The sequence below is a fragment of the Teleopsis dalmanni genome, chromosome 2 (assembly GCF_002237135.1).
Source record: "Teleopsis dalmanni isolate 2A chromosome 2, ASM223713v2, whole genome shotgun sequence".
NCBI lineage: Eukaryota > Metazoa > Arthropoda > Insecta > Diptera > Diopsidae > Teleopsis > Teleopsis dalmanni.
Genome location: NC_051847.1, coordinates 195045427 through 195066697, shown reverse-complemented (window position 1 = coordinate 195066697; position 21271 = coordinate 195045427). Strand labels below are relative to the sequence as shown.

Genomic DNA, 21271 nt, shown 5'->3' with positions numbered 1-21271 from the left:
TATTGAAATTGGTACAATAGGACTTTTCTGGTCGTGGTACCGGCTGCTGCGTGAATTCCGGCGTCAAACTTTTAATAATAAAAATTGTTAAGATAGAGCCCTTTTATTGAGATAATAAAACAGGCCAAGGTGGCCTGTTCAAAAACTTGTCTACAAATTCAGCTCTATTGTATTAATAAAGTCTGCCTTACAACACGTATAAAGATGAATGATCTCTTTAGCTTAGCGGTTACCTTTAGCTTAGTCTGCCTTACAACAGATATAAAGATGAATGAGATCTTTAGCTTAACGGTTACCTAGACTACTGCGCTAGCACGGGTTAAATATGTTATGATCTCTTAGGTATTTATTTCGTTGCTTATTTTAAGCAACTTAATGAATATCTACGGGGAAGATGATGAGAGTGCCTCTTATCTACTATGTTTTTACCCAGCTCAACGACAACTTAATTCTCTAGGACCCCCTTTCTTGAATACTTTGACTAATTACAGGACCTGACACAAAATAGCAATTTATTCATCGCCAAGGGTTCTAGGTGGTTTTAAACCTTGAGTTACACAATGTGCCAATAGGCCTAAGTGGATCCAGTAGGGATCGTCGGTATACTCTAACCTAAATGAAATTGTATTTATCGTATTTTATTTATATATTTTTACTTATTCCAACAATTTCATTTATTCAGAAAATTGAAGCCTATTACTGCTGATAATAAATATTAAAATTATTTTCTTATATTTGTGAAAAGAGTACATTAAAAATATTTATTTGATTAAAAATTAATTATAATCGATTATAATTGTGTTACTATATTTATAAGACTAAAAACATATAAAGTATTGTATTATCGTATCGTAAAATAATTCCTTAGTACCTTTTAATTATTAAAAAATAAAAAACAATTTTATTCACTTTTCGACAGACCATACCATTGTATATGCCAGCTATCGATATGATAGGTTACCACAATTTGTTGCCACACCCACTTAAAATATTAAACAACGGACACACAGGTATGTATATCTGAAATACTTACTCCTTAGCCTAAAACAATATTTGTTTTAATTAGTAACATAAACTAATTATGTTTATGAGCATCCGTGTGTGCGCGTAGCGGGGTGCGTAAACAGTACAAAATTAAAACAACAATTTAGGGCTACTGTTTAGGGCTTAAGCCAGCATGCATTAGCCTGTTTAATTTAATATTTCTTTTAATATATTTTCTACCTTTTTCCCGAAACATCACAGTATCAATTACCATACCCAAGCTGAATGCGACCGAACTGAAAAACGGTGAATTTATGCCTTATGTGCGCGGTGGAAAGCTGCCGGGTGAATTCGAGGTGGAAGGCATACACTTCCATTGGGGCGATAAGAACAATCGAGGCGCTGAGCATGTTGTCAACGATATTCGTTATACAATGGAAATGCACATTGTACACCGAAACAAGAAATATGCCACATTGGCTGAGGCATTAGATTATGCAGATGGTGCAGCTGTGCTGGGATTCTTTTTCAATGTGAGCTTATTTAGTCTGCCGGAAGTTTCATTTCATTCAATTCCTTTTCTTCTTCTTATAATTCCGCATTGCATTGAGCACATACTTCATTTCTAGATACTTTAATATTTTATTTAATTTTTTGGAAATTGTTGCAAAAAGTAAAATTTTCTTATTCCAATTTTGCAGTTAGATGAAGATGAAGGTCCTGGTTTAACAACAATATGCCATCATTTACATTTGATACCGGATGCAAGTAATGAGATCAATTTAAATGTGACCTTCTCACTTTCTTCATTGATAAACACCGTTGATGTGGACAAGTTTTACACATATAAAGGTAAGTTAAATAATTTAACTTAATTTAGCAAATTAATAAGGGATTCAATTTTGTATTTATTATATAGCAAATACTAATATCTATCGAAAGGATTCATAAATAAAATTTTATGGATATCCTTTGAGAATATTTAATTTTCAAAAGCGTACATAGCAGTTTAATTTTCAATTCAAACAAATTTATTTATTTTTATTTTTTTGAGAATATGAAAAGTATATGGAAAACTTGATTTCTGATTTCTAATATCAAAATATAAACTATTTCAATTTAAAAAATTGATACACTGTAAAAACATAGTGTTGACTGGCTCACATCATCAAAGACCTGTTAAATCTGTAGTGATACCAGGACTTATGTTGAGGTTCTTCCGAGTTAGTGCAACTAGCCACTTTCATTCTTTCTTAGCTGTGGCATTTCTACAGAATTCCTTCCTTTTATTTGACTAATTTACGTATTCCTCACAAGCTTCGTTGGTTATTCGATAACTGATCTGATATTAGATAGTGCTAGACACCCTAGTGACAGCCTGTCAGTTTTCGCGTATAGCTTCAGGGCTCTGTCTCTTATGTATTTTTTAATGAGGTCTCTTAGCATCTTATTTATGCAGATGTAGCAGATGGCGCTTTGACGATTTCTTCGGAGAGCCTAATTTTGAGCAATTTGTAGCTTTTGGATAGTAGAATTAGCAGCTTTGCTATATGCGACACACGCCGGTTTGATTTACTTAATGGTATAGTTAAATTTTATTAAATTAACTAAATTTTTGTTCTTGTCTTTTCTTTGCTATTCGAATCCGTCTAAGTTTTAAATAGTTACTTTTCATCATAAAGACACGTTATTCTCGGCAAGAAAACATTAATATTTTTTTTTTATTGAAATTATTTAAATTTTATTGAATTTTTATAGAAGTGCTCTAAATATTAGAATGAAAAGTCATTTTATATTTACTGCTTTTGATGATATGTAGAAATTGAATGCGATATTAACAATCATTTAATAATTTAATAATATATTTACTATTTTCAATGATAAAAATGATTTACTTACATAAAAAAATGGTAATTAAATAATTCCATTTTAATTGGAAGGGTATATTTTTTTTATTGTAAAATAAACACTATTTTACTAGTGACTAGTGTGATTTACAATGGTAAGTAATTAATTTTTACAATATTTTGTCCATCCATCAGCAAATTGTTTTTAATAGATGATTTGACTACAAATAGCTATTGTTTAAAAAGAAATAAAGAGGGTACCGGCTCCCAACGGAGCGAAGCACTGCCGTCATGGTTAATCTTTTGTGCTGCAACAGACTCTAATCGAATGAAAACCAGAATGTCAGCCGTTGAGGATCTCTTAATGTCAGAAGGGGAGAGTAGCTCGACCCAGTGACTTCCCCCTGGCTCAGAACATTGCTGGGCAGTCACAGAGAATGTGACTGGAAGTCTCGTCTGCTTCCAAGTAGAGTCAACAATCCATCTCTTCGGTTAGGCCCATTTTATTAAGGTGATAACGCAGTCCACGGTGACCCGTTTAGTATCCTACCAGTAAACTCAACTCTGTTCTGCTGAAGAAGGATACCTTGCTACAATTGTAAGGATAAACAAGCTCTTTAGCCCGATGGTTACCTGGAATGTTGCGCCAGTAGCGACTTCTCTCGGCTGAAAACTATTTATCGATAAGAGACCTAATTGTAGACCAACTTAATCCACAATATGGTGTCGACCCAGAAATTATCATGGTAGATCCTGTCCTCGCAAGATTGTCTGCAGAGTACTGTCCAATTTGAAATATATCTTGTACTAACAAAAGTATAACGAAAGGAATTCTGAACGTTTATTTGAAATTATTTTGCAAACTCCCAATTAAATCGTTGTTAATTGATTTTTTAAATTTTTTTTTTATTATTAATTATTTTTAAAATGTTTGTTGCTAGTCAAATTTTATTACAAAAAAGATTGTTTCTTTTTTTTTGGTCAAAATAGAGAACTTCTATTTTTCTTTCTTTCAACTGCCAAAAAACTCAAAGTTCAATCAATTTTGATTTATTTTAATTTATTTGTGTTGATAATTTTCTTTTTGTATTTAATGTATGACATAAGTTCTTTTAATTGATAAGCCAAATAAAAAAAATATAAATAAATAACCAAGATTATTCGCAAATATTTGTTAAATTTTTGCACTCTATTTTGTTTGTTTAAAATAAAATAAAAACAAAACAAAACAAAACAAAAATTAAATTACGTATACGCAGTGAGATACTCAATTAAGCTCATTAGCATAACGTCAATGAAGTCTAATTTACTTACTATAAATTATTAATCAATTTAAAAAATTTGTTGTAAAACTTTGAAAAGTTGTTATTTTTTAACGCAATTCTAAAATATAAAATCAATTAATTGGTTTATTGAATCTTACATGATAACGCATTTATTTTGCGTGACTTTGTGAATTTCCCATGCGTAATCCGAAACGCGTAAATCCGAGCCACGCATTATATCTGTGATGTTAGTATTGATTTCCTAAATTTTTAATAATGTTTATTAGAATAATAAACTTCAGCAATTAATTGGTTATATATGTTGTTTTCAAAGGCGAGGCGTCGAGTGGTGCAGAGTGTTCACTGAACACCTTAACAAAGCTTTCTTTTTAGATCTTTTTTTTATTAGGTAAAAAATTTGCTATTTTGCTACTTAACATTTTTTATAATACTTTTGCAAACAGATTAACATAAACACAAAACGTACAATACAAACAAAATCACACATACATATTTTAGTTACACTCAACATTACTTATAATTAATAAAAGAGAAAACACATTCCTCTTAAAATATACTAAGGTTCAGAATAAAAACTGCACCGCGCTGCTTACAAAGCATGCAAATGAAATAACATTCACATTGCGAACCAAATTATGTTACATTTGACTAGAGGTTCAATCGACAAAAGTGAACCATAAGTTCATATGTACAAAGCGTGCAAAAACAATCAAAGTCACGGTTGCCGTTTTATATGAGCAAATGGTTCAGTTAAAAAACTGAACCGTGCATAGCAAATACAAAGTAAAAGAGTAAATGAATGTATGAGAGTTCCTTTCTTTTATGTAGAGGTTGGAAATAAACCAAAAACAAAGTCATTATTACAATTTTATACTAGCAAATGGTAAAAGTAAAGAAAAAAATTAAAGAAATTTTAAGTGAAAAATAATATTTAGAAATGGATAAATGTGTGATTAAAGATTTGATTCAAATATCTTTTTTTAGACGATTTTCTGAAAAAAAGGTTTTAATTCATAAAATGAATAGACCAACTCCAGATATGAAGAATTTGGTGTTAATTCGCCGTTATCCCATTTTCACAATGGAGATGTTGTCTTATACGAATGCGTGTCCAATCCAACGCCACTTCCAGATTTTAAACTCTAGTTCTATTGGTACATTTTCGAATATCGTGAGAAGTTCTGTGTGTGAGATTAACCATGACAAGAAAATTTTAAACATACGACAGAAACATTTCTTGACAAATACTTGCATTTTCTGTCGGATGCGTTCTGTGACTTTCAACGTTTCAGATCCATACAGAAGGATTGATTTGATGCTTGTTTTGTTGTAGTTTATTTTTAAACCAATTTTATTGGCCTTTTTTGCTAGGAGCTCAAGCTTATCTTTTATACCTTGCAAGGTACAAGGTGAGACAAGATGCAGATGTCGTCGACATAATACAAATCATATAGTTTTTGAAAGGAACACCAAATAATGCCGGCAGATTGAAGGACAGTGTTAGTTCTGTCATCCAGAACTGTGATGAGAAGCAGCGGTGACAGAGCGCAATTCTGGCGCACGCCTTGAGTGTTACTTAAGCTGTTGCATCAGCTGAGAGTAAATGTAAAGTTCTTTTTATCGTATTAGTTAACATCTATATGAACTGGTAAATGTCGCTAAAAGAGCTGACGTTTGTGGTTTTATCTCATTTCCGATATTTTTGTAGCACTGTAAGGCCGGCTGAGCTTACAATAATATTCCCCGATGGCTTATGCCAATTTGAAATGCAAGAGATAAATATCTAGTAATATGTAAATGCGTTTCCTTGAAAAGTTGAAAGTTACTCTATTATATAAATGCCCCTAAATGCAATATCAGTCTATCAAACAAGAAAATTTTAGATTTGTTTTGGTAAATTTTTTTTGTTTTTTGACATTTCGAATAGGTTTGTTTAGTATGCTATAAAACAAATGAAAAGATAGTTATTTGTGTTGACAAAAAGTTTTAAAAATACAAAATATCTAGACTAATATTCACAGAAACCTGATTTTATACATCGTAAGAAAATGATTCGTTAATAAAATGCATTTAATTAATAAGTAATTTTTATAACATGTATACATTACCAACAATTAATATAGCTTTATATTTTTCATTTCATCTATACAGTAATAAAAATGTCATTAAAAAAGTAAAACAAAGAATTTAGTTATATATTCTTCCATAAACATTAACATCGGCACGAGGAACATTATAAGCACTCCAAGTTGTGTATAATGCATAACCTCAATTCGGGAATGGTAAAAAGGTAGTTCTATCATTCAAAAATTTCGCTTCTACTTTATCTACAAGATATTTGAAAGATATATGAAAATATTTTTTATAATAAACGTAAAAAATATATATGAATCTATTTATAAAATAAAAAAAATTCCAAAACTTTAAGATACATTAGAAATATTTTATTATCTGTTGCTTCTAGTAAATACTTTTAAGTAAACATATTACTTGCACTAATAAATGAAATAAATAGTAATTTTTTTTCCTTAATGCCCAATACCATTTTAAGTTACTTAAGTTCATGTAAAAGTAAAAACATTTTAGTTAGTTATTTTTCCATAAACATAAACATCGGCTCGAGGAATATTGTAAGCAATCCACGTTGTATAAAGAGCGTATTCTCCACTCGGAAATGGTAAGACTAAAAATCTAGAATTCAAGAAGTTCGTATTCAATTTCTCCACAATTAAATCGTGCTAGAAAGTTATTATTTTAATTAACATTTTGCTATTTAAACGTTATTTGCTTATTTATATTTTTTACATACATCATAAGGACACGTGTGATTCATGTTAGAATGTTCTCGAAAAAAGCTGTGAAAGTATTTCGTAACTGGATTTTTAGGTGATTTAAAAAAATCGCAACCATTGAACGATATATTATACAAAAATGGTTTATAACCGCTCAATTTCTTTAAGACGGCATAACGTATCTGTTAGTATATATAATTTTATAATATTAAATAACAATGACGTAATAAAATATACATACCGTAACATTAGTTATAGGCACTTTGAAGAGTTTCACCTTTAATGACAAATACTTATAGGAACGATTTACTGACTTTAGGTAGCAATAATCGAAGTCGGCAAATTCCTTATCAATGGGCATACACTTGATATTTGTGAATTCGAATAAACAGATGACCTATAAATAAATTAAATTTATTTATTTGTTAATTAAAATAAAAAATATTTATTATTACTGTATGTAAAAGGAATACTCGAAGGATTATAATTCTCAATATCATTTTAACCATTATTATTTCTAATAATTTATTAACAAAATATGTAATTTTTTGGAGTTACGTTTTCTGATTGTTACAAAAGATCATTTAATTTTTAACTAAATGTTAAAATCAATAAATTGTATTTTTATTATTCTTTAATAATTAAAACTCCATTAATGATAGTATCACGGTTTTTTATAAATATTTTTATATTGATTAATTGATATTGATAATCTTCAACTGTTTTCGTGTTTTTAAAAGTGATATTTTTATTATCCATTTAAATAGCATTAAAATCCATTGTATCAGTAGCGAGAAATCGCTTGATTCTAGCGGCCAATTCTAATCGCCAGAACGTGAAATTATGAATATGACAGTGGTGTGGCTAATATTATACTAAGAAAAAGCGGAGAGGTAATATGTCATCTTTCATTGTCGAAGTTTTTCTACTGTTCACTGAATAAAATAGTAAAATAATGACACAGATTACAGAGGGAAACTTACATCTATGTTATCTGATAATGTTCTGAGAAGCCTGAGATTTTGAACTAAGCCTCCGAAATAAATTGAACTGTAATATCAGTTAGAGTTTTATGACCAGGGGGGATGTACAAGAGAAATTTTTATACAAAATTAATTATAATAAGAGGTAACAGCATTTTTATTTATAAACATATCTATATGTATATAACTATGTGTATATAAAAAGTAATTATTCTTTTAGGGCTATAAAAGCTTTACTAAAATACGCTCTCTGTTTGAAAATTAAAACTAACCATTCTATGGTTTTTTTTGATAGTTGTGTTTAAAAGTTTGCAAGCTTTTTCAATATTTCAATGTTTCAATATTATGATCAAAATTTATAGTACATATTAGTGAGGAAATAATAAAAACGTGTCTTTCTCAGAATTGTTGTCTGTTATCTTCAGATATTATTGTCAAAAAAGAGAGGTAACCGTTTAATATCCTTTCCCTTCTAAATACGCAATTGGGGTAAAAAAATTTGAATTGGCAGTTTGTGTTACGCTTTCGTTAGAACTATCAGGTTGGTTTTCCTTAACCTAATGGAGGAGTCGTTACCTTTTTCAGTGTTAGTCGCATACTATGGTTCCACAATGGGCCATTAATGGGGCTCAACTGAGATTTTTGGATACAAGGCCGCCACTTCAACCTACTTACCTGCGAACTTTTTCGCCGCTTTTAAGAAAGAAGTACGAAAATAATTTTTATAATAAATGTAGTCCTGTAATCTATATGAATATATTTATACTAAGATTCCAAAACTTTAAGATATATTAGAAATATTTTATTATCTGTTATTTCTAGTGCGTACTTTTAAGTGAACACATTACTTGCACTAATAAATAAAATAATTAGTAATTTTTTCTCCTTAATGCCCAATACCATTTTAAGTCACTCAAGTTAGTATAAAAGTAAAAACATTTTAGTTAGTTATTTTTGCATAAATATAAACATCGGCTCGAGGAATATTATAAGCAATCCACGTTGAATAAACGGCGTATTCTCCACTCGGAAATGGTAAGACTGAAAATCTAGAATTCAAGAACTTCGTATCCAATTTCTCCACAAATAAATCGTGCTAGAAAGTTATTATTCTTATTAAAGTTTTATTATTTGAAAGTTATTTGCGTATATATATATTCTTTACATACATCATAAGGACACGTGTGATTCATGTTAGAATGTTCTCGAAAAAAGCTGTGAAAGTATTTCGTAACTGGATTTTTCTGTGATTTCAAAAATTCACAAGCATCTAGAGATATATTATACAAAAAAGGTTTATAACCGCTCTCTTTTTTTAATAATGCATAACGTATCTGTTAATATACATAATTTTATAATATTGAATAACTAAAACGTAACAAAATATACATACCGTAACACTAGTTATAGGCACTTTGAAGAGTTTTACCTTTAATGACATATATTTATAGGAACGATTTACTGACTTTAGGTAGCAATAATCGAAGTCGGCAAATTCCTTATCAAGCGGCATACACTTAATATTTGTGAATTCGAACAAACAGATGACCTATAAATAAATTAAATTTATTTATTTGTTAATTAAAATAAAAATTTTTTATTATTACTGTATGTAAAAGAAATACTCGAAGGATTATAATTCTCAATATCATTTTAACCATTATTATTTCTAATAATTTATGAACAAAAGATATAATTTTTAGGAATCTTTGCAAAAGACTACACTTCTGAATGTTACGAAAGATCATTAAATTTTGAACTGAATGTTAAGATCATTTGAATTGCATTTTTATTATTCTTTAATAATTAAAACTCCATTAATGATAGTATCACTGTTTTTTTAAAAATATTGTCATATTGATTAATTGATATTGATAATCTTCAACTGTTTTCGTGTTTTTAAAAGTGATATATTTATTATCCATTTAAATTGCATTAAAATCCATTGTACCAGTAGCGAGAAATCGCTTGATTCTTGCGGCCAATTCTAATCGCCAGAACGTGAAATTATGAATATGACAGTGGTGTGGCTAATATTATACTAAGAAAAAGCGGAGAGGGAATATGTCATCTTTCATTGTCGAAGTTTTTCTACTGTTCACTGAATAAAATAGTAAAATAATGACACAAATTACAGAGGGAAACTTACATCTATAATATCAATTAGAGTTTTATGACCAGGGGGGATGTACAAGAGAAATTTTTATACAAAATTAATTATAATAAGAGGTAACAGCATTTTTATTTATAAACATATCTATATGTATATAACTATGTGTATATAAAAAGTAATTATTCTTTTAGGGCTTTAAAAGCTTTATTAAAATACGCTCTCTGTTTGAAAATTAAAACTAACCATTCTATGGTTTTTTTTGATAGTTGTGTTTAAAAGTTTGCAAGCTTTTTCAATATTTCAATGTTTCAATATTATTATGATCAAAATTTATAGTACATATTAGTGAGGAAATAAAAAAAACGTGTCTTTCTCAGAATTGTTGTCTGTTATCTTCAGATATTATTGTCAAAAGAGAGAAGTATCCGTTTAATATCCTTTCCCTTCTAAATACGCAATTGCGGTAAAACAATTTGAATTGGCAGTTTGTGTTACGCTTTCGTTAGAACTATCAGGTTGGTTTTCCTTAATCTAATGAAGGAGTCGTTACCTTTTTCAGTGTTAGTCGCATACTATGGTTCCACAATGCGCCATTAATGGGGCTCAAGTGAGATTTTTGGATACAAGGCCGCCACTTCAACCTACTTACCTGCGAACTCTTTCGCCGTTTTTAAGAAAGAAGTACGAAAATAATTTTTATAATAAATGTAGTTCTGTAATCTATATGAATATATTTATACTAAGATTCCAAAACTTTAAGATATATTAGAAATATTTTATTATCTGTTATTTCTAGTGCGTACTTTTAAGTGAACACATTACTTGCACTAATAAATAAAATAATTAGTAATTTTTTCTCCTTAATGCCCAATACCATTTTAAGTCACTCAAGTTAGTATAAAAGTAAAAACATTTTAGTTAGTTATTTTTGCATAAATATAAACATCGGCTCGAGGAATATTATAAGCAATCCACGTTGAATAAACGGCGTATTCTCCACTCGGAAATGGTAAGACTGAAAATCTAGAATTCAAGAACTTCGTATCCAATTTCTCCACAAATAAATCGTGCTAGAAAGTTATTATTCTTATTAAAGTTTTATTATTTGAAAGTTATTTGCGTATATATATATTCTTTACATACATCATAAGGACACGTGTGATTCATGTTAGAATGTTCTCGAAATAAGCTGTGAAAGTATTTCGAAACTGGATTTTTCTGTGATTTAACAAATTCACAAGCATCTAGAGATATATTATACAAAAAAGGTTTATAACCGCTCTCTTTTTTTAATAATGCATAACGTATCTGTTAATATACATAATTTTATAATATGGAATAACAATGACGTAATAAAATATACATACCGTAACATTAGTTATAGGCACTTTGAAGAGTTTCACCTTTAATGACAAATACTTATAGGAACGATTTACTGACTTTAGGTAGCAATAATCGAAGTCAGCAAATTCCTTATCAATGGGCATACACTTAATATTTGTGAATTCGAATAAACAGATGACCTATAAATAAATTTAATTTATTTATTTGTTAATTAAAATAATAAATATTTATTATTACTGTATGTAAAAGGAATACTCGAAGGATTATAATTCTTAATATCATTTTAACCATTATTATTTCTAATAATTTATTAACAAAATATGTAATTTTTTGGAGTTACGTTTTCTGAACATTACCACAGATCATTTATTTTGTAACTAAATGTTAAAATCAATAAATTGTATTTTTATTATTCTGTAATAATTAAAATTCGATTAATGATAATTTTTCATAAATATTTTTATATTGATTAATTGATACTGATAATCTTCAACTATTTTCGTATTTTTTGAAGTTTTGTTTTTAATATGTATTTAAATTTTAATAGAAGCCATTGTACCAGTGCCGAAAATTCGCTTGAGTTTAATAACCAATTTTTATTACTAGAACGTGAAATTACGAGTCGCGTTGGGGGCACCGTCTTATAAAAATCACATGTCTTTCGCATCCGTACCTATAATTTCATCTAACAAAATAATATTTGTGAGTCCATAACAGTGGTGTAGCTAGATATTAGCTTTTTAGTAGATATTACGGTTATAAACTATTTAAAAACTATTTCAATATGTATATTTAATTTTACATACACTAAAAGGACATGCGTGATTCATGTTTGAATATTGGCGAAATAAGTTGTAACATAAAAGTAACTCGTAACTGGATTTTTAGGTAATCGAAGGAACTCACATGCGTCTATTGACATATTGTATAAAAATGGTTTATAACCGCTTGCTTTCTTTAACAAAGCAAAACGTACCTGTTGAGATACATCATATTATAAAATTAAATAGTTTAAAAGTAAAGTATACGAGTATACAGACCGATACATAAGTTATAGGCACTTTAAAGAGTTTCACTTTTAATGACATATACTTATAGGAACGATTTACGGACTTTAGGTAACAATAATCGAAGTCGGCAAATTCTTTGTTAAGGGGAATACATTTAATATTAGAGAATTCGAATAAACAGATGATCTATAAGTAAATTTGAAATAATGTATTTTGTTATTGAAGAGGAAATCCACTTTTAGTGAAGTTAAGATGAATAAAATCAAGATTACAATTCTCAATGACGTTTTAACCAAGTGCATTTTTACGCATTTATTGATAAAAATACTGTAAACAAATGTATCTTCAATTAAACTAAACTGTATTAATTTAAAATCAAATAATTATACTTATTTACTATTACAATAATTATAAACCCATTAATATTTTTATCATCAAAAACTAAATTAAAATCTAAATTTTTATTTCTATTTAATACACTTATTGCAAAAACTTTATGATGCTCGTGCGAATATAAGCGAAGTTTTTCTTCTTAAGTGAGGGTATTATGCATGGAACCGATATAAAAATGAACAACAAAGGGTTAATATAACGTTTTGGTTTAAATCCGATGGAAGTACTCTGAAGGATCGCAACTAGTCGTTGTTGAAAGATGAACTCACTACAAATAGCTTTTGTTTATTTCTTCTGAAAGCAGTCATATGTTTAATTAATAAACAAAATAATAACAAATTTCTTATAAAAGCCTACAGGACCATCCTCAAATAAATTAAATTTATTATTTAGATCTCTCTGGACTAGACAAGTTAGGCATTTTGTGTACAATGATGATAATAATTTTTGTTTTATAATAATTAATATAAAAAAAGCAAGAAAAAAAATATTATTTAAAGTGTGAGAATCGCAAATAGACGAACCTAGAGAATAACTATTCAAAAATTAAATATATCAATAGTTGATATGACTACTAAATTATATATATCAGTGCAAGTATATATATTGTGATAAAAATTTTTTGTCATTAATATGAATTGTGATATATTCCACAATAAACAATCTCCAAAAATTCAAGCTCACTAATCTTAAACTCCCTCTCTTAATTTAAACTACATAAATATGATTATTCTAATATATTTTTATTGTCTGCCGGATATAATTTAATGTTATGTTATTTATTATGCGAAGAATATTAAGTTTTTTATCAGGTATATAATAATTTTACTTTCCTGGATTTTTTGGATTTTGCTTTAAATATATATATATACACATGAGTTTGTCTAAAATAATCTGCAAACATTTGTCAATAAACAAAATAAATCAATTAAATTTTAATTTGATTCTCAAATTACTGTGATTTCACTTCAATATCGAATATCGTGAAGTCATTAGCCTATGATTAGCCTAAGTGTTTGTCAAATAAATTAAATGACTAAACCGTATCATTGGCAGACAAGGATGTATAACAATTGTTACTTGAGTATCGCTTGGCATACTTAATGATGTGGGTGCTCAGGTGAAGGAAGATTAACATAGCAAAGCTCTTCAAATGTCAGGAAAGCAGCGAGAAAAAAATACTCGTATATATAAATATTTAAGAAATTTATTATTAAATGAAACGTGAATGAAATAAGAAATAGTATAAAATAATAAGATATGATAATAAAATATTTTTAAATTATTTCAGTATCTACATATATACTGAGTTTCACACGTTTACCGATTGATATAAGTATAGGATTGGTGAAATTTAATATTTTAATAATAAAATTATTTAAAAATTAATATGAAGCTTTATCTATTAAAAAATGTATGGTCGAAATTATTACTTTTATTACAAATAAAAAAAAGATTAAATATATAACTAAAAATAATGAAATACAAATTAATAGTTTCATTCTTTTATAAACCAAATAAACACTTAATTTTAAAAATTAAAATGAGTGGAAAACAAATTAATTGAAATTATTTTTATTACAGGTTCTCTAACAACACCTCCATGTTCAGAAGCAGTAACATGGGTACTATATCCTGATCCAATACCAATATCTCCAAAACAAGTACGTAAAAAGTAACTTAGTTTTTGAATTAAATTTATTTCATTTAATTTTCAAATTTTTAATTTTTATTAACATGAATTTTTTATTTTTACAGATTTCACGTTTCCGTCAACTATTGGATACTCAAGATGGTGCACTTGTTGATAACTACCGTCATTTACAGCCACTTGGTAATCGTCTCGTTTTCATGCGGATTGGCAACAATCGTCACACGAATGTAGACCATTTAAGTAATCAAATTGACTATAGGAAATGGGATTGGTTTCATTGATTCTTCATTTCAATAGAGTTTCCATTATATTTTATACCGGAAAGTTAGATGCTGTTTTTTTTTTATTAAAAATAGACAATTTTCATTTTTAATTATTCTATATTAATTTAACTTTAATTAAGTTAAAAATTTGAAAATAATTCATCTTGATGTATATTTCAGTTATTGTGAAATATTTCATTAAAACTTAATAAATTTTAACTTTGAGTTTAAAACTATTTTTAGTTTAAAATATATTAAAAAATAATAATAAGAATTTTATTTTAATGTCTTCAATTTTTAATATTAATTAAATAAATACATAAATTATTTTTTATAATATAAAAAATGTTTTTCAATATTTTTAATGCATTTTTGTTCAATTTATTACAAAAGTAACAAAAAATTTGAAAAATTTTATTAAAATATACTCGTAAACATTTTATAAGATTTTCGTGTAGGCAAATAATAGAAATGCAATAATTTTCTGCATTTTAAAGTTTTTGAAGCTCAAAGTTAGCTGTCATTAGCTAACTAACCCAAAGCCGTATTTGACTTATATGTGCTTGCTCCTATTCCACAATTTATTCTCGAGCCATCCGTACAGATTGAGATATCGTAATTTGCTTGAAAGTTTTTCTTCTGCTTTCGTTCCCTGAATATTATCTGAAGATTTCCTTCAAAGTTTAGGCATGAATACAGATAATCTGAAGTCATCCTATACAGACAGTTTAGAACTGTACTACAATCCAACTATGTCCACATGAGAGTTTCGACCCGACGTCTGTCGCTTTCAACATAACGATATTTGCAAACTATATTTCTAATACAAAGATCGATTGGTAATATAATATAAAATATAATTATGTTATCTAGCATATCTTAAGTAAATAAATAAAACAACTCTAGAAATATTCAATATATCAAGAGAAAACAATCTATTGTAAAACTTATAAACCAACTAGTTTTATATCTTTGTGAATAGTCAATTTCTGACAGGCATAGTGATGAGCACTTTGTCGGCAATAAGAAGTGGACAAGATATAGACTCGCTTACTCTTGAGTTCTTGAACCTGTAAAACCATTGTAGCGCTTACGAAAGAGTACTAGTTTTAAATTTAGAATAAATAATTGATGATTTTTTATGAGTTGATTATATTAATTTTGACGTTTTTAGTTTAATGGTCTCACCAAAAATCATGAAAGCCTCTTAAACAAAATATATCTTTTTATTATATATATATATTTTATAAATCATTATATATATATATTTGTCTATGTAAAAGCAAATAAAACCTTATTAGTTTGTTTATTTTTTTTTATTTCAAACAAGAAAAAAATAATTACAAATCAAAGTTGTTCTCAAACTTAATTAGCTTTTCTTTTTATATAATTCCTTTGATGTAGGAATATCTTCAACGAAAAAGTTTGCCGGTATAATGTCAAATACTTTGTGTAAAATATCAAATAGTACACGTTCAACTGTCTCTGAAATCAGAGGCCTTAAAGCCTCAAAGAATTCAGGCCATTTTTTATTGAAAAATTGATTTGTGCTTCGCTCTACTTCTAAACTTCTGCCATTGAATAAATTATCGAAATAGGTTTTCAAGCCACCCAGATTAAGATCCACGCGTATATTTGTAACATTGTAGAATGTAAAGTTGCCTCTTTCAAATAAACGCGTCTTTGTATGCATTATTATATCCAAATTTTCTATACAAAAATAATAATATTTTTTTTTATATATTAATATACTTTTATTAATTAGATATATGTTAAATCAGTACTGTTTCTTTTTAATGTTATAGGCTTACCAAGTTCAATAAACATTTTTCCATTCCCACTCAAAGGTATTAACAGAATTCTTCCTTCCATCTTATAATTTCCGTCAATGCGAAAATGTGGTATAAATATTTTCGTTTCCCAACTGAAGTCTTTTTTACTTACTCTAAAATTAATAAATAAATAAACAATTAATTAAATTACCCATTAATTTATTTTTAATAATTAATATTTATAGTTTACTTACCGACTTTCTTTGATTTTAAGTTCCTTAAGACCTCTTACGAGTAAATTAGTCAAATTAGCTCTAATGGTAACGGCTTCATTGTTGTCCTGCTTAAATAAAAGTTGATCAAGTTTCATTGGATCAAGTGAACCAAATTCTTCCTTTAATTCCGGTAAGCTATTTGTAAATATATAACTCATTACACCTTGTATACTTTCAGTGGAACATTTTGTAAACTCTGGTTTATATATTGTACAACTTTTCAAATAGTCCGCTATAAATTAAAAAGAATTATTTAATTTAAAAATAAAATAAAAATAAAATATTTATCAGCTCAATATGTAACAGCCTAAATTCCTTCATATTTCTAGACTCTCAAAAAAGAGATATGTATCGCACAGAATAAAACACTTAACAGTCGTTGCAATTTAAGTAATAGTAAAGAGCTTCAGCGAGTAGGCCCAAGAAAAACTCGACTTTAAAATGACGTTGAGCAACACCATCAGCTCAGTTAGAATAGGGAAGAACTTCTCCGAGCCGTTTGATACCAAACGAGGTTTCAGATAGGGTGACTCCTTATAGTGTGACTACTTTAACCAAAGGTTAGATACGATAATTCGCGTATTACGTTTGTGGCACAGTATTCCACAAAAGTATAATGCTAAACACCCTCGCCAACTCTGCGGCATTTTCCGAATTAGAAAAACAAGAGAAGCAAATGGATCTTGTAGTGAATGAGGGCGAAACAAAGTACTTTCTGTCAATAATCAAATCTCCTAAGAGTCTTGAAACCCACGTAACTGTTGACAATTATAGATTCCAAGTTGTGAAAGATTTTGTTTATTTAGAAATCAGCGTAAACACCAAAAATGACGTCAGCCTAGAGATTGAACGAAAAATCACTCTTGCCAACAGATAGTACTTCGAGCTCAGTAGGCGATTGAGAAATAAAGACTTCTCTCAATAAATAAAAATCACGCTCTACAAGTCTCTTATCATGCTTGTTCTACTGTATGGTGCACAAGCTTGGACAATTACCAACAGTGATGACAAGGCATTAGAAGCATACGAGAGAAAAATTCTTCGGAGGATCAATGGAGCCCTACGCGTTGGCGACGTGTATTAAATTAGTTGTATGAGCTGTACCGTAACATTGACATAGTTAAGTGCATGAACACTTAGGGGTTGTGCTGGTTTGGTCATATCGTGCGAATGGAAAAAAATGCACCGGCTAGATTCGTTACGCGCAGGTGAAAAATGCAGTAGAGGACGCTCACATCTTCGGTCCGGGTTCAGATGACCAACGATTTGGGAGCACTCTGAACTCCCATCTGGTGAGAGCAAGTAACTGATCAGGCTGGTTAGCTTAGGCTACTCAATGCGACCAAAGACGACTCATGTCTATAATGGCTAACTAAGTAAGTAAGTAAGTTCAAGAAATCTATAGTCGCATTAAAACAATTCTGAAATTGTTACAGTTAATTCAGAACTTTGCAACAACGTCAGAAACTGCAACAACGTTAATTTAGATAAGATACATTTATATCAAGTCTTATTGTGTTGACAGTATTTTAACATATGCCATAATGCATATCGGCCATTGTTTTACAAAAGGAATGAATTTAGACAAAAATTGGCTTTATCACCTCAGATTTGGCTAATCCATTTTTATGATGGAAAAATTTTTAAAAATTTTTTTATCTGTTTCTTCATTAGATTTTCAGATCAGTTTTTAAATTTGTTATATCTCAGCCTCAGTAAATGCGGTCCAACGTATTTTGTATTTTAAATATAATTGACTGCAAATAGTTTAAATAATTAAAATTGAATTAATTTTTAATATCAGTTTTGACGAAATAAACTAAGTTTCTACTATAAACTCTTGTTTTTAATTGAGAGTTTTTTATCTAACAGTAATGAATCGCAACAACAAAATTTTTATTATTTTTATTAATTTAATTTTTGGCTGACCAAAAAGTTTTGAGTATTGTCAAATACATGTCATTAGTGAAGTTGACATTATATGTAATGTGTAAGTAATATATATTTATTTAGATAAAGTTAAGTATTTTATTAAAATTTGTAATAAGTTCAATAAGTTTTAATAAGTATTTTATAAAAGTGTAGATAACTATAAAAATAAAACTTTTGAGTTTTGTTCTCTAAACTATTTTCGTGATTCCATTTTAATTTGTTTGTAAATATCTTAAGACCTTCTATGACTGTTAGGAAAGGTATTCAACTGTTTAGTGCTTATTACATTATATATTAAGTAGAGAGATTTTCGAACAGTAGTGAACTACAACAACAAAAATTCATTTTTATATTATTTTAATTAATTGAATTTTTGGCTGACCGTACAGCTGTTTCGAGTATTGTCAAATACACATCATCTGTGGTCTTGGAAATAGTTCTTGTATTTAATTATTCGTAAATAATTTTTTGGGATTGCAATTACCAGGAATCAAATTCGTGCCCTGCCAAATTAGAAGCTTAGAGTTAGCGCTCCTTAACTGACTGACCAAAAGTCGTACTTGACTGTTATGTTCGCACATTTTTCTGGAGTTTTGTTAATTTACTGTGAAAGTTTTATTAACAAATTCACTTGACCAAAAGTCAAATATATTAAAAAGAATTGAGCAAAAAAAAAAAAAAAATAATTAGCTTTTAATTAAATAATGTATAGTGAAATTTGATCTGCATGTTGATATCAAGCATGTTTACATTAACTTTTATTATTAACTTTTAAAAAATTAGCAAAAAAAACACAAAGTTTAAAAGTTCTCAAAAACTATTAAAAAAAAAAAGATGAAAACTTCTCTTTTTAATATATAATTGCAAAAATTACATACGAATTTGTCGGATATTGTAGCAGAAAAGTAAAAATATCTGACTATGTTTCTATAGATGTTTATTTCGATAGGTAAATGACTTGTCAAATTATACAGCATATTTTATTCAATAGTCTATTCAAATAATAATATCATTGAGATTGATTTGTAAATATAAATGTTATATGATTAGTAAAAAAGTATTATTTATTTTCTTAACAAGGTTTATTGTAAATTTACAAAGTTAATACTTTCTGCAATTGTTCTTATTTATTTAATCTTTTCAATAAAACGTATAAGTTTAATATCTTTAAAATATTTGAATAGTTCAAACATTCACAAAATGATTTGTTGAACTCAAAATATAATCGTATAAAAATATTTCTATTATATAGCTAAATATACTATATACTATAAAGTAGAGTATATTAATATGACGAAACTTTTGCTTAAAAATAATTAATATCATTTACTTAGATAATGAACTTTAATTGACTTTAAGCTCAATTAAAATAAATAAAATATTGCGAAGTGCACTTAATGTTCATATTTGTTTACTATTTACTAAAATTTTTAATTGGCAAAGTTAAAAAATAAAATATTTATTTTTTAGGTAACTTGATATTTACTTATAAACAAAAGCGCACAAGCACACATATATGCAGTATAAATACTATTTAACCAAGAATTATTGTAATAATACCAGCAAAAAGTACGAATAAGTAAAGATATAGTATATTTTAATACTATTATTAAGTAGAAATTTGAGGAATAAAACTTTAGTTATGTCGAAACTTATTTAGTTATTTAGTATATATATATAAAGATTTTGAGAAAAAGAAAACATTAATAAGAATAGTACTTTCTACATACACATATGGATATGGTTTTTAACTGCAGCTACACTATATTATAATTAATTGAGTGATTTTATTAGAAACTTCAAAAAAAATTATTATATTATAATATATAACCTGTCTTGACACAATCCTGTCTATATAAGTGGGTTCCTGAAATGAGTTCAAATTCATCTTGACTAAGACAAATCGGCGAGCACTGAAACAATTTAATTGCCTCACGTAAAATTAACTTATTATTTGACGGAATAATAGCTATTTGCCACCTACAAGATGTATGGTGGTATCGCTAAAAGTAGTCTTGTAAGCCTAAAGGTATAATGAAGGTTATAAAACTTTTTAGACTTTGGTTCACTTAGCGATATTTGGAGATACAGAATTCATTTTTTAGTAACCGTAGGTCGTGAGGAAACGCAGAAGTTCTGGTTGGTTGGTTGGTTGCAGTGGCAGGCCATAAGATAACTTCAAATTAGCAATTTTTCGCCGTTTTGCTACCACATTCCTCGCAAGAACCCTAGTATAGAAGAGTAGAGTCTAAATCCATCCCATCGAATTTAGATAATTTAATAGGTCTTTCATCTTCACCGTTGAGCAGTCTGATAAACTATCACTGCAGTATTTTTCTAAAAACCTATATCTTCTGAACGTTAGAGCCGGACATTCACAGAGAAAATGTGTTATTATTTCTTCCTCCTTCGGGTTTCCACAACTTCTGCAGTGAGGGTTATGGGGAATACGTAGTTTATCTGCGTGCGTTCCTATACACCAATGACCAGTAAGTACTGCAATAAGCCTTGCAGTGTTCACGCGATGTCTTTTGGTGTGTTCCGAAGATCTATTTTTATTATAGGTGAGCCACGTTAACCTGGAAGTTGCACATGACCTAAGTGCTTTCCATATGTTATTGGC

At 28.3% G+C, this 21271-nt stretch overlaps 3 protein-coding genes across 3 annotated transcripts; 1 reads left to right on the top strand and 2 right to left on the bottom strand.

The window, feature by feature from the left end:
* Positions 1–919: 919 nt before the first annotated feature.
* LOC119685647 (carbonic anhydrase 7-like) lies at positions 920–14754 on the top strand (the record flags this gene model as incomplete). The annotated part of the gene is given in 5 exon segments (XM_038099993.1): positions 920–1010; positions 1246–1517; positions 1686–1836; positions 14337–14416; positions 14511–14754. Coding segments are annotated over 5 exon segments (771 nt in total), but the record flags the coding sequence as incomplete, so codon positions are not given.
* LOC119682499 lies at positions 4251–12661 on the bottom strand. The gene is made up of 10 exons (XM_038095953.1): positions 12632–12661; positions 12390–12545; positions 11373–11528; positions 11149–11313; positions 10938–11075; positions 9286–9441; positions 7151–7306; positions 6927–7091; positions 6724–6855; positions 4251–4358 (listed from the first exon to the last, which is right to left on the bottom strand). The coding sequence occupies exons 1-10, from the start codon at positions 12659–12661 to the stop codon at positions 4251–4253; spliced, it is 1362 nt and encodes a 453-aa protein (XP_037951881.1).
* A 1262-nt stretch (positions 14755–16016) lies between the features above and the next one.
* LOC119681745 (protein takeout-like) lies at positions 16017–16965 on the bottom strand. Its single transcript, XM_038095017.1, has 3 exons — positions 16696–16965; positions 16481–16614; positions 16017–16379 (listed from the first exon to the last, which is right to left on the bottom strand). Exons 1-3 carry the CDS (start codon positions 16872–16874, stop codon positions 16039–16041), a joined length of 654 nt encoding a protein of 217 aa, XP_037950945.1. The 5' UTR covers positions 16875–16965; the 3' UTR covers positions 16017–16038.
* Between the last annotated feature and the right edge of the window lie 4306 nt (positions 16966–21271).